The 22,337-nt window shown below is 36.8% G+C and overlaps 4 protein-coding genes across 6 annotated transcripts; 3 read left to right on the top strand and 1 right to left on the bottom strand.

Moving 5' to 3' along the window:
* Positions 1-157: 157 nt before the first annotated feature.
* On the top strand, positions 158-2,827 carry LOC106447786. 2 transcript variants are annotated; one of them, XM_022707198.2, is made up of 10 exons: positions 158-604; positions 686-959; positions 1,053-1,143; positions 1,251-1,375; positions 1,453-1,534; positions 1,614-1,731; positions 1,823-1,980; positions 2,060-2,174; positions 2,263-2,415; positions 2,489-2,827. In XM_022707198.2, the coding sequence occupies exons 1-10, from the start codon at positions 440-442 to the stop codon at positions 2,651-2,653; spliced, it is 1,446 nt and encodes a 481-aa protein (XP_022562919.2). In that variant the 5' UTR covers positions 158-439; the 3' UTR covers positions 2,654-2,827. The 2 variants fall into 2 exon arrangements, with proteins under 2 accessions (XP_022562919.2, XP_022562918.2); XM_022707197.2 differs by having other exon boundaries at positions 159-604; positions 1,817-1,980.
* A 1,549-nt stretch (positions 2,828-4,376) lies between these two features.
* On the top strand, positions 4,377-8,568 carry LOC111207940. Its single transcript, XM_022706553.2, has 3 exons — positions 4,377-5,481; positions 5,568-8,471; positions 8,546-8,568. The coding sequence occupies exons 1-3, from the start codon at positions 4,377-4,379 to the stop codon at positions 8,566-8,568; spliced, it is 4,032 nt and encodes a 1,343-aa protein (XP_022562274.2).
* A 40-nt stretch (positions 8,569-8,608) lies between these two features.
* On the top strand, positions 8,609-11,710 carry LOC106449090. Of its 2 annotated transcripts, XM_013890896.3 has the most exons (10): positions 8,609-9,539; positions 9,637-9,910; positions 9,993-10,083; positions 10,166-10,290; positions 10,360-10,441; positions 10,521-10,638; positions 10,728-10,885; positions 10,965-11,079; positions 11,146-11,298; positions 11,375-11,710. In XM_013890896.3, the coding sequence occupies exons 1-10, from the start codon at positions 9,360-9,362 to the stop codon at positions 11,498-11,500; spliced, it is 1,422 nt and encodes a 473-aa protein (XP_013746350.1). In that variant the 5' UTR covers positions 8,609-9,359; the 3' UTR covers positions 11,501-11,710. The 2 variants fall into 2 exon arrangements, with proteins under 2 accessions (XP_013746350.1, XP_048619608.1); XM_048763651.1 differs by having other exon boundaries at positions 10,965-11,298.
* Positions 11,711-18,347: 6,637 nt separating this feature from the next.
* Positions 18,348-21,982, bottom strand: LOC106445079 (histone-lysine N-methyltransferase ASHR1). Its single transcript, XM_013886563.3, has 14 exons — positions 21,769-21,982; positions 21,536-21,681; positions 21,321-21,455; positions 21,145-21,199; positions 20,932-21,050; positions 20,690-20,778; positions 20,529-20,610; positions 20,343-20,447; positions 20,180-20,270; positions 19,977-20,096; positions 19,778-19,884; positions 19,599-19,668; positions 19,210-19,273; positions 18,348-18,750 (listed from the first exon to the last, which is right to left on the bottom strand). Exons 1-14 carry the CDS (start codon positions 21,866-21,868, stop codon positions 18,582-18,584), a joined length of 1,452 nt encoding a protein of 483 aa, XP_013742017.1. The 5' UTR covers positions 21,869-21,982; the 3' UTR covers positions 18,348-18,581.
* Positions 21,983-22,337: the final 355 nt, after the last annotated feature.

The raw sequence follows: 22,337 nt of genomic DNA, 5'->3' as shown, positions 1-22,337 counted from the left end.
GGTCCCCATTTATTGTTAAGTTTGTCGTTTTGATTTGTTTGCGCGGTTTCTTGCTTGGGCCTGTTATGTTTGACCATTGTGGTGTGGGCTGACTTGGGCAAACCTTGCAAACATTCACTCATGCGTTAAAACGTTGCGTTCCGTGAATATTTCATAATTAGTGCTTCGTCGATGTTACCTTCCTCAGAAGATGAAACCGCCGTTTTCTGTTTTGTGATCTTAAAAAACCCGTTCCTCTTCTCATTTCTTCACTTCACCTCCGTTTAGGTTCGATGTGCAGCTTTAATTCACGAGTTATTGTTGCAAAGATTACTCCCAGATCTCGCCGCTACCGTTTTCCTCGCGTTCAATCTATATATATCAGCTTCTCCAGAGGACGATTGCACCTTCAAATCTTTGTCAGTTTATCATTTTCTAAACCCTAGAAAGTTTGTCAGATATGGCTTCCTCCGATGTTGTTCTCGGTCACTCCACCTTCGATGCTCTCCGACTGGGTAGATCTGCCCAGATGATTGTTGGTCGTCTCCTCCGTTTCTGGGACTCGAAAAACATCAAGAAGCAAGGTGAATTCATGGGCATCACTCTCCTCTTCCTTGACGAGAAGGTATTGTAACCATAATGTTTTTTCCTTGGATCTTAATTTTATGACAAACCGATAATCTTAATCTTAAATGTCTCACTGCAGAATTCCGTCATACATGGATTCATTCCTGCTGGTCGCGCTCCTTTTTACCGTCCGTCCTTGCGAGCGGGTTCAGTTGTTAGAGTCTCCCGCTTTGAAGTTGCAAGATGTACAAATATGTACAAAATTACGGATCACCCTTTTGTGATCCGGTTCATCCCCCAGACAACCATTGCTGAAGTTATCGAAAATGCTCCTGTCATCAACGTTGAGAAATTCATGCTACGTTCGTTTGACCCCCTCCAAGCTCTCGCGAACACTAATTTGGAACTTCCAGGTTTGCTTAAATTAACGTTTGCTATTTACTGTATTATGTCATCATATATTTGTGAACAAAACATACTATTCAATTTTTTTAATCACATCACAGATGTTGTTGGGCAAATTCAGTATGTCCAAGGTTCGGACTTGCATGACGCTACGGTTACGACCCGAGTGGTTATTCGTTTCCTGATTGAACCGTACGTAATTTTGTTAACATTTCTAGGGCTGTTTATTTTAGCGTAATAACTTAATTTCTTGGGCTGGTCATCTTTAGCATAATAGCATATTTTTATTTACTACTTAGGAGGGTGGTCGTTTACCTATCTCTGTGGGATGATGCTGCATCAATGTTTAGGGGACTCATCGGCTCCGGTGACAGGACACAGACAGTGATGGTGGTCACTACCGTGAATCCAAAACTATTTGGAGGTACGTAAACTGTTAACTTATGCATCAATTTAATGATGGTTAACCAAATGACATCTAAAGCACTTTTCATTCATCAGGTAACCTATACCTCAACTCAACTCCAGCGACGAAGTTTTATTTCGACAACACCCTTGAAGCCATCTCCGAGTTCACGGCCAGGTTTGAATTCATTAGGTGTTTTGGTTGAAATAATATTCGGCCTTGTGGTTAATTAACGTTCTATGCCATCTGTTTTCAGGTTAGATGGACCAGTCCAAGAAGCTTTTACGTGTATCGATACGAAAGAAGGGATTAGGAAAAAAGAAGTCCTCTCAATAGGAGAGCTAAACAAGTTCATTTCCAATTCTAACGAGCAGGTATTATTCCAGGACAAGTATGTTTATAATGTGATTGAGTAATATACCAGTATTACTGAATGTTGTATCTCCTGTCTTTGTTAAGACACAGGAAGCTGAATTCATTTGCAAGGCTCGGGTTGTTGATGTCCTGCAGCAAAATGGGTGGTCTTTCGTTTCTTGCACTGGCTGCAGCAGGAAGCTAGACAAAGATGGGTCTTCTCTTCGTTGCAACCGTTGTGTTAATCCCAACATCACCGGTGTCATCAAGTAGTAATTTAACTATTATTAGATGTACATGATTGTCAACTATTTTTGAGTGCTGACTCTAAAGTCACCCTTATCTCAGGTATCGTGTTGAACTTTTAGTTGATGATGGGCAAGATAACGCCACTTTTGTGGTGTTCGACAAGGAAATGCTTAAACTGACTAAGCAAGATGCAGCTGCCCTAACCCTCAATGAGGTTTGTTATTTCCTTTTCTCACCATCTGCGCATCGCAACTACTTGTCAGAAAATCTATATATAATCCTCAACGTTGCTGCAACTGCAGATAAATGGTGGTGGTGGCGTGGAACTCCCACAATGCCTTAAAGACCTTGGTGGACAAGATTTTGTCTTCCAGATACGTGTGACACCATTCAATTTCACACCAAATCACCGTACTTTCACAGTTTCTGCAATCGTTGACACCATCGTTCCCGAGGTATTATAATATAGTGTCTACATATTGTTCATCTAACAGATGTCAGACTAACATAAGGTGAACTGTTTTACAGACTTTCAAGACCAATGCAGCTGAATTAGTTCAGGTGGAAGGTGGTGAAGCATCGGCAACTGGCAGCAACATGACAGGCATCAACATGACTGGAGGTGAAGAGAAAGAACCAAATCCTTCAAATTCTGGAGGCAAAGGAGGTGTCCGTAAACGTACCCGTGAGTGAAGTTACAAAGCTGTCGCAGCGTCAACCCACTTCTGCTTTCTTTGCTTTCCAATTTCCTTACGTACTATGTTTTTTTTTTCCCAGACTTTGCTTTAGTTTTTATATTTGAAGGTTTTTTCTTTTATTAAGAAACTTATGGTTTAAAATATTTATCAAAAAAAAGGGTTGACGTAATTTTTGCATGGTTGTTGTTTTTCGTATAACAAGACATTAGAATTGTGAACCAAATACCAAATAAACGTTGCCTTGCACTTTGCTCTACTTATAACATCTTATAAAAAAAATACCACCTACCACTTTTATCGTCTTTAATAAATCACACATCTACGCCCGCAAATAAGTCGATAATAGACTTAAAACTCAGCCTAAGTTAATGTATAACATACGATCACATGTACGTCTCAATTGTTTTATTAATAAATAATTTACTAAAAGAAGGGGTGCACATTAATGTCCTACCTTAAACCAACTTCGGTTTTTAAAAAGAATTAACTGTTCCTGTTTTATCGTATGTTCTCGGTTTAAATTTGATCAATAAATACATTTCTCTCAATAAGAAGACTTATTATTCAATAAGTTTTATAAATAAATATACTGTACTATTTCCTATAATCATGGTATGATCGTGACGTCAGTTATGGAAGATCGTCTACAAAAAACATATACACTTTTGTAGGAACATGCATCAAACTGAAATCACATTCTCAAGCGTTATATTTGCAACAGTTCATGACACATGTACCATCTTCAATGCCATCAAAACCTATCCGAAACGGTAATTCATTTTGGGTTGGTAAATGAGGAGTCCTCTGAACGTCTGCCAACATCAACAAAATCAAGTATCAATGTATTAATCATTTACTCATATCAACTTTTACAGAGAAAATTACACAGCAATAGAGAAACAACTTAGGTGCAACTCCGATGAAAAGAAAACCAAACATTCCCACGGCAGCCGAAATAAACAAAAGATTTAAAGGAGATGACCAAAATACCTTCCACGAAATAGGTTTGTAATGATTCCCGATTAACGTAGACCACACCATTATCATCATCTTATCATCTAATGAAACCAAGTTTTTTCAACACAGGAACTCCTCCTTTGACATACACATCTGCAGCGGCAATAAGCTACCGGAAAGGTTTCCTACTCATATTACATCATGAACAACCTGTAACAATAAGGTGACATCCACATTATTAACAGAACAATATTCACAGGTGAACAAAAGAAAGCTAGGCAAATGCGGAGAGCTATTGTCCTTGCAAGAAGACAAGCCATTAAACTAAACAGTATACGTCATGCTTTCACAACTGCTTCAAACTCGCTTATCCACTATAATTCATATCTTTATAAACCTTTAAATTGACAATATGATCATTAGGAGTGGAAAAAAAAAACCATACCTTTGCTAACTCTATTTCCTTCATATACATCTGCAGAGACACCCCAAAGTAAGCAGGAAGTGTCAACACGAAAACGTAAGAGTAGAGATAATGAGCTTCAAGAATGCCAGATTGTCATGCTCTTGTATGGGAACAGGAAAAGAAAGGCACTAGAGGCAGAAACAGAACTCCGATCTTTAGTGTATGCTGTCAGCAGGGTCGTGTTAAGCTCCCACCCGAACCACACCCACCTGAATCACTCAAAACACTCCTTTCCGGCTCTCTGCACTTCCAACATAATATCCGGACCTATAATTCGATCCTTGCGTTCACCTCTATGGGGGCTAAAATAGACTCGAAAGTGATGCACAAAGCTGGACCTTTCACTTTCCGAATACATGGGCAAAATTCTCACAAAATAGGATCCTTGGTTCCTCCATCAGGAAAGCCTCCCAAGTTCAGCCAGCTTTACATTTTTGATACCGCTAATGAGGTGAAGAATAGAATCTCAGCCGTGAAGAGGACAACCAAAGCTGGGGAACTAGATGGTAATATTGTTAAAACCCTGATTGAAACTGTTGACGCCCACAACTGTCTCGCCAAGATATTCAGAAAAGCTCGGGATCTTCATGAACAAACTGAATGTCCAGAGCTTAGAATAAGATTGATAGCTCAGCCAAGACGTGGTCGTCAGTATGATATGCCTACGACAGATGAGATTGCGGGTTTAATTGTTGGAGATCTTTCAGAGGATATGGGTGATAGGGATATCATTGTGCAACATAAATCAGCAGGGTTACAACAAATCAGTGATATGCATCCTCTCTATATGACTTTGCAATACCCTCTACTATTCCCTTATGGCCAATCAGGATTCAACGAGAACATTCCAGTAATCAACGTTGATGGAATCACTCGACAGAGGGCTTATGTGACAAAGAGGGAATACTTTGCTTACCAAATTCAAACTAGATTGAATGAAGGTATGATTATTGTGAGTTCTAAGCGCTTGCTCCACCAATATATAGTTGACGCATACACCTCCATCGAGCAGGAGAGGTTGCGCTGGTTCAGACTGAATAAAAAAAAAATCAGAGCAGACCTCTACAACAATGTGAAAGATGCAGTCATGAAAGGTGACACAGATGCAAAGTCTATAGGAAAGAGAGTTATATTACCTGCTTCTTATACAGGAAGTCCAAGATACATGGCAGAAAAGTATCATGATGCAATGGCTATATGCCGATGGTATGGAAACCCTGATTTATTTATCACAATGACAACAAATCCAAAGTGGGTTGAACTCTCAAACCATCTACAGCTGTATGGGACCGATGATCCAAACGATCGTCCTGACCTTGAATGCAGAGTCTTCAAAATGAAGCTAGACGAGCTCATGTCAGATTTCAAGAAAGGTCTATTCTTTCCTCGCCCAATAGCAGGTATCAATTTATAAAAACAAACTATCATTATTCCTACATTTCCTTAAAACAAATAAAAAATTTAAAACTTCATACATTAAATGCAGTGGTCTACACCATAGAATTTCAAAAAAGAGGCCTCCCGCATGCTCACATATTACTATGGCTAGAAGGTGATTTCAAGAATCCAACAAGTAGTGATATAGATAAAATCATCTCTGCGGAATTACCAGATAAAGAAACAGATCCTGAGGCTTACAGTTTGGTTGAGCAGCACATGATGCATGGTCCATGTGGCAAAGACAGACCATCTTCTCCTTGTATGGATAATGGTGTATGTACCAAGAAATTTCCTCGCAGCTTCGTTCCTCATACTCAGATTAATGAGTCTGGCTACGTTCTGTACCGGCGGAGACAGTCTGATAGAAATGTGAAAAAAGGAAGCATTACTCTCAACAATTCTTTTGTTGTCCCTCATAATTTACAGATTCTAAAGAAGTACAAGGCTCATGTCAATGTTGAATGGTGCAACAAGTCAAGTGCGATTAAATACCTTTTCAAATACATAACAAAAGGTGTGGACAGAGCAGCGTTTGTTATCCATAATGATGGAGCGAAGAATCCTAAGGATCACAAAAGCACCTCAGAAAAACCAACGAACGAAATAAACAATTACTTGGAAGGTCGGTACCTGTCTGCTTGTGAATCTATGTGGAGAATTTTTATGTTTGATGTCCATCATAACACCCCAGCAGTTCAAAAGTTTCCTGTTCATTTACCTGGTGAACAAACAGCAGTTTTTGACGAGAACGAGGACCTAGAAAACGTTGCAGTACGTTATACACATGGAAGAACAATGCTTACTGAATGGTTTGAGATGAACAGGCTGTACGAAGAAGCCAGACAGTTGAATTATATTCAGATGCTTACGATGTTTGTGTGGGACAACTCGAACAAGGTTTACTCCAAACGCAAGCAAAAAGGTACCATTGGAAGGCTTGTAAACATCCATCCTAATGCTGGAGATAGATATTACCTAAGGATCTTAGTCAGCCTCGTGAAAGGGCCAACATGCTATGATGATCTATACACAGTGGGTGACACTAAACATGATACATTCCAAGCCGCTTGCTTAGCTAGAGGTTTGCTCGATGGAGACAAAGAATGGCAGGACGCAATGATTGAAGCTTCACAGTTCTCTTCGCCTAGATGCCTTCGACGCCTGTTTGTATTAATCCTCATATTCTGCCAAGTTTCAGACCGTCAAAAACTTTGGAACAACACTTGGCAGTGTATGTCAGAAGACGTTTTGCCCCACCAGCGACGGTTACTACAATTCCCTGACCTTGAACTCACCCCCCATGAACTCCAGCAGTACACGCTCATTGAGATCGAGGGCCTCCTACAAAACCATGAGACATCGCTTACTGAGTTCACTGGAATGCCACTGCCGTGCAAAGCAATATTAGAAGATATGAAAAACAAAAAGATGGCTCGCCAGTACCAGTTTGACACCGCAGAAGAAAGTAGGATCCATAAAGAGTTGTTTGCTAAACTCAACAAAGAACAAAGGGTTATATACGACGATGTAATGACATCAGTATTGGAAAACGAGGGAAAATTATTTTTTATTTACGGCGCAGGCGGAACAGGGAAAACATTTTTATACAAAACAATAATCTCCGCTCTGCGATCTTCAAATAAAAAAGTTATACCTGTAGCCTCCTCTGCAATTGCTGCTCTGCTTCTTCCCGGAGGTCGTACAGCCCATTCAAGGTTTAAAATCCCTCTCAAGCTCCATGAAGATACTTTCTGCGAAGTTAAAAAAGGAACCACCCTCGCCAACTTCCTGAGCCAAGCGGACCTTATTATCTGGGATGAGGTGCCTATGGCACATCGCCATGCCGTTGAAGCTGTAGATCGCACACTCAGAGATATTTTATCATTATCTGATGAAACAGCGTTACACAAACCTTTTGGTGGTAAAACGGTCCTGTTAGGTGGGGACTTTAGGCAGATCCTTCCAGTGATACCACAAGGAACACGCCAAGACACCGTGAATGCAGCTGTCAATCAGTCACACCTCTGGAACCACTGCCAAATTTATGTCCTCTCCATCAATATGCGAGTCCAAACCGAGGCAAAAGATTTTGCGAAATGGATCTTACAAGTTGGTGATGGCATGGCACCACTCACGCCTCAGAAAGAAATGTACACAGAATCTGTTGAAGATCAGATTCTGATACACGATTCTCTCCTTCTCCCAGTAACTTCTAACCCCCTTGATAGCCTTTGTAAGTCTGTTTTTACAAATTTCAATGATGATTACAATGACTTGGAAAAAATCAAGGATGCGGCTATATTAACTCCAAGGAATGCTACAGTTGATGAGATCAACACTTACTTGCTTTCCAAGATACCGGGTTGTGAGCACGAATACTTAAGCTCTGACAGCTTCGCTGAGGATGAAAAACATTCAGGAGAGTTTGATTTATCCTATCCATTAGAATATCTCAATGCATTAGAATTTCCAGGTTTGCCTGCGCATAGAATTTGTCTGAAAGTTGGGGTCCCAATCATGCTCCTTCGCAACATAAACCAAGCTGAGGGATTATGCAATGGTACAAGACTTATAATCACGCACCTGGGAGAAAGAGTTATAAAGGCAGAAGTGTTATCCTCTTCCACAACAAAGCAGCCTGTCCTCATACCTAGAATCGTCCTCTCACCAACAGAGTCCAATCATCCCTTCACTCTCAAAAGACGCCAGTTTCCAGTTAGAGTCTCCTACGCAATGACAATCAATAAAAGTCAAGGTCAAACATTGGATAAGGTTGCTCTGTACTTGCCCAAACCAGTTTTCACCCACGGTCAATTATATGTGGCACTATCAAGAGTGACCACACCAAAAGGACTAAAGGTTTTGAGCCTAACAAAACCAAGTGGCTTGACGAACAGCATTGCTAATATCGTCTACAGAGAAGCTTTCAATGGATTGCCCCAAACAACAGGTCAACACAAGAACTTCCTAATATATACATAGTAAGACACTCTAACCAACCCAAATTGTCCTTCCAAATTGCAGGTTTTGAAGAAGACGGGGAGTGAGTTCCATACCTTTGTAAAACTACATCGAGAAGATCCAGCGAGGTGACAAATTAATTGCAATACTGTAATCACTTGATTATTAGAAAGAATCCGTAGCTTAAAACAATCACTTTTCTGGTACAGGAAAGGTACACTCAATACAATTCCAGAGCTGGAGTTCTGAAAATTGGAAGAGGAGAAGAGTTTTAATACTTTTTTGTCGTTCTTCCACCGAACAAAAATACTCTCTGTAAACTGATTTTTTTACAATTTCACTACTACACAAAATTAATTGGCCCAATCCAATTTCAAAATAGTATTATTTTATCACATAAAACTTAAGGTCCATTACGGCCCAAAGTATTTGGAAACCCAAATTACCAATACAGACTTTCCATAACTTTCCCTATCAGGCCCATAAAACATCATCCTCTTATTTTTACACACCATATCTCCATTCTCTCCCGTTTCATTGTCTAACAGATTACGTTTCCACTGTTCTTCTGCGTATTCAAACCTAGCCATCTTTGCTATACCCGAAGTATAGCAAAAACAATTTTCCTCCCAACTTCTGAAATCTTAACTCCGTTCCTACCAATCGATTCGTTTTCCTCAGTTTCATAGTCCTCATAAATTCAGCAATTAAATCTCATCCATTACAACCAATTCATACTCCAACCCTTTCTCTTCCAAACAATGAAACCGTTTTTTGAATTCAACTTCTATAAATTAGCCACCTATAAGCGAAGCTTGATTCTTCACAATCCCTTCCTATTTTACTTCTATCTAAAACCTACGCAACTTCTTTCAAAATGTCTTCCTCTGACGCTGTCGGTTTTCATCAACCTCTTGATCACTCAACCTTTCCTGCCCTTCAACATGGGAGATCCTCTCAATCTATCCTTGGTCGTCTACTTCGATTTTGGGACTCGCCTAACATCAACAATCCAAGTGAACTCACAGGAATCACTTTGCTTTTCCTTGATGAGAAGGTATACTCATATTCTCACAATAAGCTTCATATATCAATCTCTATTTTATTTTGCTTATAAAATGCCAGGAATTAAAATCATCGTACATTTTCTGTAGGATTCAATGATCAACGGATTTATTCCGGCTGATCAAGCCGTCCACTTCCGTGGATCTTTACAAGAGGGTAACATCTACAAAGTTGCAGACTTTGAGGTTCAAAAATGCCCACATACGTACAAGATTACGGATCAAACTTACGTCATCTGCTTCACCGCCCAGACAACTATTGATCCAGTGATCAACAATGTTCCAGTTATCAACCACCAGAAATTTATGGTTCGCGAGTATGCTCATCTCCAAATCCTTGCCAACACCAACTTAGAATTACCTGGTTTGTTTTAATACATTCCAAATTATTTGTTTTCATATTATTTCGTAAATAAAAACAACTGAACCTGGTAATCACATGGCAGATGTTGTTGGTCAAATCCAATCTGTCAAAGGTTATGAACTGAACAACACTGAAGTCGTTTCTCCAATTCTCATTGGTTTCCTCATTGCCCCGTACGTACCCATATAGTTACATTTTTAAACATATGTCCTTTATTATCTCCTCATTTTAATCATTTCTATAATCACATGGTAGGAACATCGAAGTGTGCTTGTCTTTATATGACGCTGCTGCAGCAATGTTTAAGGGTCTACTAAACTTGTTGGATAAACACAACTCTGTCATGCTTGTCACAAGTGTGAACCCAAAAAAAAGTGGAGGTAGATTACATATAATAGCTTTCAAATCATATTAGACCACTACTTAGCAGAAAAATCTTCTTGATACAGATAACCTCTGCCTCAGCTCAACTCCGGCTACTAGAGTTTTTTTCAGCCCCGGCCTCCCAGACATCAAACAATTCAAATTGAGGTAAATTTTGTTTTCAAAAATCGGACTACACGATATTTTGATGTGTCCTCAAATAAACAAACACACTATCTGTCTACAGCTTAAGTGGTGCAGGAGGTGAGCACTTCAACTGGTTGGACGACAACGCCACAATCAGTAACAAACAACTTTGCTCAGTTGGAGATCTCAACATGTTCCTCTCCAGCACTACCACCCAGGTATCTAATAGACTTCCAACAGATTTTTTATCTTTTCTCCTTAAAATTATAATCTCAAATGGACCATCTTTAACTGGGTAAACAAACAGGAAGCTTCTTTTATCTGCAAAGCCCGGATTGTTGAGGTCTTGACCCAAAATGGCTGGAACTATCTCTCTTGCGTTCATTGCAGCAAAGAAATTGAGAAATCTGGCGCAACTCTCCACTGCAACCGATGCTTTACTTCCAATATCACCGGTGTTGTGAGGTGAGAATTCAACGATCTCATTTTCTAAAAAATTTACAAATATCTACATTCGGATCATCAATGCTATCGCTGATAACAGGTACCGTGTAGAATTATTGGTTGATGATGGGAATAATTATGCCATTGTTGTCGTGTTAAACAAGGAGATGCTCAAACTCACTAAGCAAGACGCAGCTAATCTGCCTCTCAATGAGGTTATTTCAAAGCCACAAACACTTATCAAAACTGTTGCAATCACTCAGATCTCAATACAACTACAGGTCAATAGTGGTGTCAATGGGAAACTCCCTAAATGCATTGAGGAACTTGAAGGGCAGACATTTATTTTCCATATACGTGTCTCGCCCAGCAATTCGGCTTCTTCCCGCTGCCCTTTCACAGTCTCTGCAATCAGTGGGCAGATTACCACAGAGGTATTACACTAATATACTCACCTACATCTTTTATTCTCACTGTAAGTTTTAAAGGCACATCTGTTAATATCCCTAGGATTTCAACAACTATGAAACCCCAGATACTGTAAGGAAATTCGGCGAAGCATCCACTTCCGATTCTGCCAGCAACACGTCAACCGTTGAAGTCGAACAAAGTGGACGCAAAGACGCACGTGAGTGAGTCTTTGAAGGAACCAAAACGTCTGCCCAACTCTGCTTACCACATCTTAGCTATTTCAATATTACTATGCATTTACTCTTTCAGATTTTTCAAATTTGCTCTTTTCTCAGGTTTTTTTTCCTTCAATGTATTGCATATGAGAGGATCACAGCTCTCAAATTAATGACACGGGTTGACGTCATTTTTATAATAGTTGTTGCAATTTTTTTTTAAAAATGCCATGCAGTTTTAACGTAAATTCCACATCATTCTTACATTACAATATTACATTCCTATAATAGCAGATATCACACTTTATACATGTCAACTACTTAGCATTACAAAAAAAAACCTACCCTCTCCTTCTTCTTATACTTTTATTCACTCTTCGTCTACAACACTCCAACTCCGTCAGCATTTTCGAACAACAACTTCTCAAGTGTTCACAACATCCCCGCGCTCGCGCGGGGCTCCGCCACTAGTTAAAACAGCAGCACTCTTTTTGACATCCCCTTGGACTTTGTAAATATTTATAGCAGACTACCACTTCATATTAATCTTTATATATAATAAAGATATTATTATGTTCCACGTTTTATGGGTTATATATATAAACTTATTTTGTCCACTTCGAATTATTGCCAATCGGTTATCTAAAATCTATCAACACAATAACAGTTCAAAATTTTTTAAGCATATTCTATCAGACACTGACGCAACATAAGTCATTAATTCATTAATTAGTTGGTTTAATATTTTGCATTGTTCTCGCCAATATATCTTCGCACAATAACCACCAAGTTAATATTCTCAAAGTATATTCTCAAAAGACAATCCCAACATATTGGCGGAATCCAAAGATAATATATTTCGAATTTATAACAAACCCTAATTCCCAAGGCATTCTATATTCCATTCCTTTCCTATATATACCTAATACTCGACATAAACCACCTTACACCGTGGTAAAAAACAAACCTTAATTAAGGAAATGAAGGCTACACCAAAGCTATCTTACATGTCCGATATCAGGCCGTACAAACCTGAGTGGTGGGTCCAAGTCAAGGTCTTTCATACCTGGAAACAACACAGTAAATTCGGTGAAACCATGAAAATCATTTTTGCTGACAAGAAGGTAAACGATTTTGATCTGCTTTGTCTCTATAATATGCAATATTTCCATACTGTTAACAAATTATGATTAAACATTTTTTACTTAAAAAACTCTGTTTTCATTATTTTAAGGAAACAAAATTCAACCATCTTGCAAAAAAAAAAATTACTTGCTTAGTTTGAGTGCGGAATGCCGTGTGGGTGAATGGAAAAACCTAGAAAATTTTGTGATAACTCCAGCAGGAGGTGGATATCGACCTACCAATCACCCTTATAAGCTGTTGTTCATGAACCTCAATTGCTCCATATGAATACAATAATATCGATATGTTTCTGGATTTAGTGGAGTTTGAAACTATATTGAGTGGACATCTAGACAATAATCTCTTGATTGGCATGTTTTTAAAACGTTTTGTATTGTAATTTGTTTAGTTATTGTTTATTAATATATTGGTTTTATCTAGATGTTGTGGGGAAAGCCATAGATATTGGAGAAAAGTTAACTCTCCAATGTAGTAACGGGAAAGAAAAAAAGAAGATTGAATTCACTCTCAGAGACATAAAGTAAGTTATAACAAAGAAAGTGGTCACATTTTCTAGTTAATGAATCGTAATGTTTTTTGACTTAACTATTTTCTGTTTATTTGTAGTGATGAACGCATACCATGTTGTCTTTAGGGGAACTTTGCTGATACTTTGGAATCATATATAGAAGAAGCACAGTTGGGAGTGGTTGTATGTTTGATCCGATTTGCAAAAATTGGATCATTTAGAAGTAAATATCCTTTACTACTCTAATATAAATTAATTTTATCTTTTTTTAAACAATGATATATATATATGTATATATATATATATATATATATATATATATATATATATATATATATCTTTGCTTTAAGTAAACTATGCTTTTGATACCTCTCAATTATTGATCAATCCACCAACAGAGGAGAGTGCTGCATTGAAAGAAATGTGAGTAATTTTGAGACTCTTGAAAGTTTATACGTAGCTCTTTTAGAGTTTACGACTCAGTTTTTATAATAATATTTTAATTAAATATCGACATGTCCAGGTTTAAGTGTGATAAAACAAACATGTCAATTGTTGAATCAAACGATTCCAACAATCAAATGGTTCGTCACGAGAATAAGGTGATCAAAATTGACACTTGGGATCAGTATGATGATAAAACCGTGGCTGAATTATTGACTTCTACACAAGCTTATTATAATCTTTGTGATCTGATTAAACTTATTTTATGTTGTCATATAATAATTTCATTTCAATATCACTTTGAATTCTTTACATATTTGAAAAGCAACAGTTTGAGCTCATGAGATTGCAATTTACCTGACTGGGAAAGGGAATAGCAGAATCGTATTTGTCACTGAACAAGAGGTAACTCTCTTGACGGTAGCTAGAAATTCTCTTAAACTTAGACTCTTTTTAATAGTATAGATGTGTCTCCTTTGTAATTGTAATATCGATCTATAACAAAAGAGGGAAATAGGATTGTTAAAATATCAAGAACAAATTAGAAAAAAATACATCAAAATCTTGATCCGCCATTTACCTGTGATAAAGTATGAGTCAGATGCTTTATGAGACCATCAAAGAACCCTAATAACTTTGACCCGCAAAGCTGATTCAAGAGAAAATATATTTGGTAGTATTAGTCGTTATCTTAACAACTTTTTTTTCCTACCAAAAATATAGTTAGTCATCGTATGGGTTATAAGTTGTAGTGAGGAAGCCCACTTTATAAAATATTTACGGGACAGAGATCTTAAATGTAGATATCAATATGCATTCACTACAAGAAAACATCGGTATTCTGACGGACATTCCGACGGAAAATGAAATCCTCGGAATTTCCTCGGAATATACCGACGGAATTCCGAGGAAACATCAATCCGTCGGAATATTCCGAGGAAATTCCGACGAACTAGTGATCGATCGATGCGTTTTTGGACATATACCCATCGATCGATCACATTGTTACGCTTTGGTCCATCTTAGTGATCGATCGATGCGTTTTTGGACATAAATACATCGATCGATCCGTTTATAAAAAAACATTCGAGATTTTGAAACCCCAAACACTAGTTCCTCAGAATTTCCTCGGAATATTCCGAGGAACACTTGATATCCTTGATCGATCGATGGGATAATATCATCGATCGATCACATTGTTACGCTTTGGTCCATCTTAGTGATCGATCGATGCGTTTTTGGACATAAATACATCGATCGATCCGTTTATAAAAAAACATTCGAGATTTTGAAACCCCAAACACTAGTTCCTCAGAATTTCCTCGGAATATTCCGAGGAAATTCCGAGGAACACTTGATATCCTTGATCGATCGATGGGATAATCTCATCGATCGATCACATTGTTACGCTTTGGTCCATCTTAGTGATCGATCGATGCGTTTTTGGACATAAATACATCGATCGATCCGTTTATAAAAAAACATTCGAGATTTTGAAACCCCAAACACTAGTTCCTCAGAATTTCCTCGGAATATTCCGAGGAAATTCTGAGGAAGAAAAGGGTTTCCTCGGAATTCCCTCGGAATATTCCGAGGAAATTTCGAGGAAATAGGGTTTTTAAACCGAAAACAACGTTTTGCGGTTTGAATAACACCTATATAACCCTTATTAAGTGTCTTACGTTCATTATGAAGTCAAAAATTTGTTCATTACCCTATAATAAACACTTTTCCGATTGTATGAACGAAATCCCCACAACATAAGAGAAACACTTATACACTTTAATGAACGGTAAAGGGAATACTTACAATTCGTTTTGAAATTTGTTATTTCATGGTTTATGCTCATCTATACAAAGAATCTTCAATGGTATGCATTACAATTGTATAAGAAATGAAATACGGCAAAAAAAATTGATGTTTTGAAACCCCAAACACTAGTTCCTCGGTATTTCCTTGGAATATTCCGAGGAAATTCCGAGGAACAATATAAATTAATAGAAATACATGCACAGGATATTCTTTTTCCTCGAATTAATGAAAATATTCCGAGGAAATTCCGACGGATATTTAAGTGGCCGTCGGAATTTCCTCGGAATATTTTCATTTAACCGGGCAAACAAGCCGCCAAATATTTCGCGAAAATTGAAATTGAAAATACTGAGGGAATTCCGACGGAAAATATCCGTCAGACCCAAGGTTTTATAAACTCGAACCGCATCTTCTTCCCCATTTCTCTCTTCTTCCCCATTTCTCTCTTCTTCCTCTCCGGCGATCTCTCTCTCCTTCCGGCGTTCTCCACCTTCTCTCGTGACGATCTCTCCGGCGAATCATTTCCATTCCTTTACAAATCATGTAAGGACCTTATCCCACTCTCTTAGGTCCTATTTGTTAAGTTTTTAAGTAGATTTGATGATTTTAGAAGTTTTTTTTATAGATTTTTGTTAGGGTGATTGGGTAGGATTGTGATTTGTTGTGTAATAGGTTTAGAATTGTGATTTGGTTGTGTTGAATTGATTTAGAACTTTTTTTATAAATTGTTATTATTTTTGTATTTACAAAACGTTTATATAAATTCGATTTTACAAAACGTTTTTGTATATAAATTCGATTTTTGGATTTATAAAAGATGATTTCATATTTATAAAAATATTTATATTTATTAAAACTAATTTTTTATTTATAAAACATTTTTTTGATTTATAAACACTATTTTTTTATTTTTGTATTTATAAAAACTATTTTTAAATATACAAAACGTTCTTTGTATATAAATTCGTTTTTTGGATTTATAAAAGACGATTTCATATTTTAAAATTAATTTTGTATTTATAAAACATTTTTTGATTTATAAACACTATTTTATTATTTTTTGTATTTATAAATACTATTTTGTATTTATAAAAAGATGATTTCATATCTATAAAAATATTTATATTTATTAAAACTAATTTTTTATTTATAAAACTTTTTTTTAATTTATAAACACTATTTTATTATTTTTTGTATTTATAAAAACTATTTTGTATTTATAAAAAGATGATTTCATATTTATAAAAATATTTATATTTATTAAAACTAATTTTGTATTTATAAAATATTTTTTTATTTATAAAAACTATTTTATTATTTTTTGTATTTTAAATATGTTTTCTATTTCAATTTTAATTTTATATTTTTGAATTTCAATTTAAAAAAATAAATTTATAATTTTTTTTTGAATTTTGGAAATATTCCGAGGAAGTGTATCCCTCGGAATATTCCGAAGACATATTCCTCGGAATATTCCGAGGAATTTCCGACGAAAAAAGTCCTCGGAATATTCCGAGGAAATTCATTTCCTCGAAATTCCGTCGGAAGTTTCCGAGGGATTTCCGAGGAAAGATGAATTTCCGAGGAGTTATTTCCGAGGACTTTTTTCGTCGGTATGTCGTCGGAATAGCGTTATTCCGACGACATACCGACGATTTTTTCCCTCAGTATGCCGCTGTTTTCTTGTAGTGATTATAATCATAGTAATTTTAAAATAAACAAACAAAAAGACAGTGAGTACCGATTGTCCTGCATCTCAAAACTACATTTGTTGTCCTGCATCCCAAAAGTACATATATAATCAGAGTGAGAGCAAAAAAATAACTGACGATATTAGAACTCTTAAATCAAACAAAAAACTTACCGATTGTCAAGAGGATGCATGTTTGAAAGATCTCTTTCCGGAAAGATTTGATCATTTATCTTCTCAATCCATCCTTAACCAATTGTTTTCCTTTCTCCGAACTGAAGAAGGATAGTTTTCTTCAGTTTTTCCAGAATTGTCGATTTGGACGAAGATAGCTGCTATCTTTCGTTTATTTTTTTTTTACTAAAGACATTACTTTCTGTTTGTTTTTTCTCGATAACTTTGATAACTATATCACAATTTTTTTTTTAATTTTTAAACATTGGATATATTCGGGCAAAAAGCTACAAGCCTAAAATATGTTGGAAGCTCATTTAATGTTTTACAAACAAAATTAAACAATGGTCAAAAAGTCTAATTTATATGAATTATAAGCCCAATATAAATTAATGAGATGGACTTTTCTTTTTGAATCCATTTATAAAAAATCTATAATAAAATTTAAAATGATAGGAAACTTAATAAAATAAATTGTAAGGCTGAGTATGATTCAAATTTTTTTATTATTATTTGCATTTAGTTATTGTTCCAAATTAAAAACACATGGATAAAATTCTTTGAACAAATTTAAATTTTGAAGGAGTGCAGTAATAAACAAACTAAAATAACCAAACATCAAATATAAAAATAACTATCCAGCTATGAACATATATATATATTCATATTTTGTATAACATGACAAACTATAACTAAATTGAAATTTAACCGAGAACCAATATATCATACAAAATATCCAAAATTAACCAGATCAAAGCATCTAAGTTCGAATCCATATATAATTTGACGAATTTTATATCTCTTTAAACTAAAAACATAACCGAATTGAAACAAATAAAAGCGCGGGTCAAAATCTAGTGTAATACAAAAAGATAATCAAACCGGTTCGTTATCACAAACAGCTTGAAATCGACCTTTTAAAAGACTGTTTTGTCTGTCTCATGTCTTGTGTTAAAAGTAAATAAATCTTTGATGATCTAAGCAACGGATCTGAGATTTGGAGACTAAATATTTATTAAGAATTTTAGTAATTTTCTTTTATGATCGAGGGGCCATGTCTTGTCTATATAACTTCAAAAACAATTTGGGGACAGAGACCAATTCACTAAACTGTGTGTCCAGATAGATCCGGTCCTGATTATCTTCTTCCACTTTTTTCATATAATCACCATAGCATAGAACCGGTTCTGATCAAATACAAAATCAGTTTTTCTTTTTCAGCTCCAGAATTTCTCAAGACAATTCAAGAATTGCCGAGAGTAAAGAAAGGGATTCACGAGAAGAAGAGTAGGATCAAGAACTTGCATCAAGAACTTGCTAGTTGCCATCTTCTAATGCAAGCAGCTTATAAGAAGCTTCTGCACGAGCTTCATCCAACTTTGCTGAGAGATCTTTCATGAAAGGTGTACTTGTTCCATGGCTTATCCGCAGAATGTCATATGCCTTAATCAGTGAACTCACCGCCTCTTCGGTTTGCCCTAGCAACCTGCAAACATAACAATTATGCATTTTCGTCAACATAGTTTGATAGAAACTGTTGCCAATTTATTGCATTCGTATTCAGATAAATATGTAGAAATCCAATATGGTTTGGTCAGTGCCTGCATGCACATCATGAACCAGAGTTTTTATCCCCCTGAGCATTCAAACCCAAAGGTATCAAACTATGAAGGCTTTATAACCAAGTTCCTCCTACCACTATAAACCCATACTAGTCACGGTTAAAAAGAGTCTTAAGCACTATTAGTAAATAAAGCAGCTTGAAAGAATGTAGTGGAATGGGTTCTTTGATAATGTTCAGAAAGGCTTATTTGGTCCTACGGATTTCGATGGGATGGGAGCATTAAAATGTCATGATATAGAGTATTAATCAGTTCTTTGAAGCTCCAAATATAATCCAGTTAATACAGTAAATGAGATAAAAGGATTAAAGAAGCTTTCATACCATTCGAGTTTTCCCTGGGTATAGAACTGCAGTCCAATCAAAGGATGGGTTGCTGGATATACTCCTGCAATTATGTGAACAAAGTAAGCACAAGTTACATATAACCACCAACAGCATTTGACTGATTTTACAATTATCATATCACTATGTTTACATCTCTGCCAACTTCCCTAGCAGCTAGTCAATATATGTAGTGTGCTAGTGCCTAGTACATTACCTCAGTTGCAATTAGTTTGTACAGTTAAAAGCTTCTAAGTTTTGTTCGAAATATAAATTCTACACTAGTAGAAGTTTGCTTATCGTTTTCTAAGGTGTCCAAAAGAAAAAAGTATTAATCAAACTTCCTGCGTCAAGGAGTAAAGTAATATTCCAGATGAAAGCAGACATACTTTGGTAAACAAGGACTATAAGTTTGCAATAACTCAAAGCTTCTCTCCAGCTTTCTACTTCCATCAGCATCTGCAGAAGAATGCGTAATAGTAAGTTTGAGACACCACATTTGTATCGTCTTCTTAAAATTCTGTACAACTTCCAAGAGTCCAAAACTTTAGTTCCAAAAGAAACGCACCTTAAGAAGCTTTTCACGAGTTCTCATTAAAGTGATGGAGAAAGAATGGTAAAGCTTCTCTTGTCGTTTCTCCAACGTCTTATACAGCGCAATGGCGTCCTGTGTATCTGAAAATTGTCAAAGATTCTCTCAGACAACTTGCAACACAAATCTAACGTAACCAAGAAGGCACTGAGGAAGCAAAGTAGGCAACATATACTTTCTGCCGAAGGAGATGCAGGAGCCTTCGCTATAACTGTTTTCACATCACCCGCCAACTTTTTAACCTCTTCCTTGCTCCTAAGAAGCATGCATTTCTGGCAAACAAAGCCTTTCTCATCTGCAAAAGCCAAACAAAAAGGAGATAGGAGGGATCAAGAATGTTCTTGGAAACATAAACTATGTAGACAAGTCATTACATACCAGGATCACGGAGTAAGAAACCACTACACTTCTCATTGGCACACCGATAGCCTTCCAATATCGCACTTTCTTCAATATCATGAGGTTTTCCCTAAGGAACGACAAATGCTGGTCAAATGCAAACTCCATTCGTTGATAAGTGGAAGAGTTAGTGACTACTTACAATGTTACTGCATCGTGCGCAATGACAGTGGAAGAGGTATTGTTCTTTCAGAGACTTCTGCCGAGTTAGAGTGCTTCCAGCGGTTTCAATATAGCTGATAGTTACCTGATCACAGACAAATGATCTAACAGCTATATCATGTCAGTGTGCAAGTAGCATATACGAAAGACTCAGAGATGAAACTACCTCTGAATCCTTTGATATGTTGTCCATAGCTCGAACAACCGCCATCTTTTCTTCGAACACTAGTACCGCATTGGGAGAGCAGCTACAGAGGAGAAGGGTTAGGCAGGAGAAAAACTGATTTTAAAAACACAAAGAAAACAGAATAATGAAGCAAATTTTACCTGTGATTAATGATGGAAACCAAGGGAAACAATCCTATCCCCTCAGGTCTCAATTCGCTATCACAAATGCTATGAGCATTGCACGAGAACTGCGTTCAGTATAAGTGAAAGTGGCTTAAGTAATCATCGCTAAACATGCAGACTAACAAAAAGGAAAACTATCAACGGCAGCTTGCAGCAAGAAAATTCAGTTTGTGTCAATATAACACCAGAAGAAGAGACAAAAGGCACTGATGACGAACCTTTGAAAAGTTCTCGGCAATCTCTTTGAGATCAATACCAGGAAACTGAAGTATCAAGTTCACAAGATTAGCCATTTGCGCATACAACATCAGCTGCTTCTCATCAAGCTCAGGCATATCTACCAAACAAACAGTTAAAGAAGACAAAAAAAAAAAAAAAGATAAGCAAGATCATCAATTCCACAAAACTAAACACCAAAATAGAGAGGATACGCGACACCAAAGCCTCCACCAAACTGTAATCATCTGTTGTCGTGATCGGTATGACCTGTAATATGTAAACACATTAAGAAAGAAATTAGGATACTATAAAGAATCCACACTAGGCAGAGCCAAAACAACATAGTCAATTAAAGAAGTAAAAGGTGAATCTATCAAATGATATAAACCTTTTCGTTTTGGAAGTTCCTCTTGAGGTAAAGTTTGACCATCAGACGTATTGTAGGAGTCACTAACATGCGCTTCTCCTTCTCAAGCCTACAGAGAGCTTTGCATTCATGGCGATGCAACTTCCACTCTGACTTCTGAAAACAATAAAAAAACAAACAAATAAACCGGTTACAATAACGAATCAATTATCAATCGAATATGGACTCCATTATACCTGGCACGAGCTCCCACAGTACCAAACCACTTGACAACCAGAACATTTCTTCAAGCCATCGGTCTTGAAACATCCGTCACATCTTGATTCAGAAGAATTGTTGTTCGGAACAGAAACATACGGCTCTTGCCTCAGAATCACTTCTCCTGAAAAGGAAAAGAAAAAGAAAACACCTAAAACCTCAGCCGCCGAATAAAAAGCACTTTTCAAACGAAACCATAAGAGGGATGAACCTGGACGAAAGTCTCTGGAGATGAATAGAGAGCGGCCTTTTTCTGGGAGATTCAAAACGGTTAAGCAGCGATCGCGTAGAAAGGTCTGCGTATCCGCCATTGCCTTCTCTCTGGTAAGCTCTAGTAGAAGAACGGTCAGTTTGAAAATCAATTTAGGGTCAGCCTGGGTCGATTTAGCTTCAACGGTTTGATAATGGAACTTTTCGGTCCAGGAACCTTAATTTGGTTTAGGGTATTATTTCTGAAGAGAATTTTTTTCAAAACAAATATTGCTTCTGTTTCATTATTATATTTATTTCAAAAAAAAAACAACGATATTATTATGAACCAGATTGTGGATGACTCATAACCAAGAGATTATGATTTGTAATCTTTCCATTTATCTATGACGGTGTAATTTCCTATATAAGGAACCTCTATGTTATGAATAAAGATAGACTTTACGTTATCAGCACGAAACTTTAAATCCCTAAGCTAATATCCAAATCGAAAAACCCTAAAACCCTAACCCTAGCCGGCGATCCGACGAACCCTAAACCCTGATCGCGTCTCTTGTTCCCGCGTCTGTT

Source organism: Brassica napus, chromosome C7, assembly GCF_020379485.1.
Source record: "Brassica napus cultivar Da-Ae chromosome C7, Da-Ae, whole genome shotgun sequence".
In the NCBI taxonomy this organism is placed as follows: domain Eukaryota; kingdom Viridiplantae; phylum Streptophyta; class Magnoliopsida; order Brassicales; family Brassicaceae; genus Brassica; species Brassica napus.
The sequence above is the reverse complement of the archived record's forward strand: the minus strand, read 5'-3'. Positions and strand labels throughout refer to the sequence as shown.

What these genes read in the sequence shown, in the direction of transcription:
- LOC111207940 (XM_022706553.2), top strand. Translation starts at nt 4,377, where the DNA reads ATGGGGGCTAAAATAGACTCGAAAGTGATGCACAAAGCTGGACCTTTC. An exon ending in CTTTCCTCGCCCAATAGCAG is followed by an intron (nt 5,482 to 5,567) that starts GTATCAATTTAT and finishes CATTAAATGCAG; the next exon opens with TGGTCTACACCATAGAATTT. An exon ending in TGGATTGCCCCAAACAACAG is followed by an intron (nt 8,472 to 8,545) that starts GTCAACACAAGA and finishes TCCAAATTGCAG; the next exon opens with GTTTTGAAGAAGACGGGGAG.
- LOC106445079 (XM_013886563.3), bottom strand. Translation starts at nt 21,868, where the DNA reads ATGGCGGATACGCAGACCTTTCTACGCGATCGCTGCTTAACCGTTTTG. An exon ending in CTCGTGAAAAGCTTCTTAAG is followed by an intron (nt 19,669 to 19,777) that starts GTGCGTTTCTTT and finishes ATTCTTCTGCAG; the next exon opens with ATGCTGATGGAAGTAGAAAG. An exon ending in TATAGTCCTTGTTTACCAAA is followed by an intron (nt 19,274 to 19,598) that starts GTATGTCTGCTT and finishes ACATAATTGCAG; the next exon opens with GAGTATATCCAGCAACCCAT.
- LOC106449090 (XM_048763651.1), top strand. Translation starts at nt 9,360, where the DNA reads ATGTCTTCCTCTGACGCTGTCGGTTTTCATCAACCTCTTGATCACTCA. An exon ending in GAACCCAAAAAAAAGTGGAG is followed by an intron (nt 10,291 to 10,359) that starts GTAGATTACATA and finishes TTCTTGATACAG; the next exon opens with ATAACCTCTGCCTCAGCTCA. An exon ending in ATCAAACAATTCAAATTGAG is followed by an intron (nt 10,442 to 10,520) that starts GTAAATTTTGTT and finishes ATCTGTCTACAG; the next exon opens with CTTAAGTGGTGCAGGAGGTG.
- LOC106447786 (XM_022707197.2), top strand. Translation starts at nt 440, where the DNA reads ATGGCTTCCTCCGATGTTGTTCTCGGTCACTCCACCTTCGATGCTCTC. An exon ending in CACTAATTTGGAACTTCCAG is followed by an intron (nt 960 to 1,052) that starts GTTTGCTTAAAT and finishes ATCACATCACAG; the next exon opens with ATGTTGTTGGGCAAATTCAG. An exon ending in TTTCCAATTCTAACGAGCAG is followed by an intron (nt 1,732 to 1,816) that starts GTATTATTCCAG and finishes GTCTTTGTTAAG; the next exon opens with ACACAGGAAGCTGAATTCAT.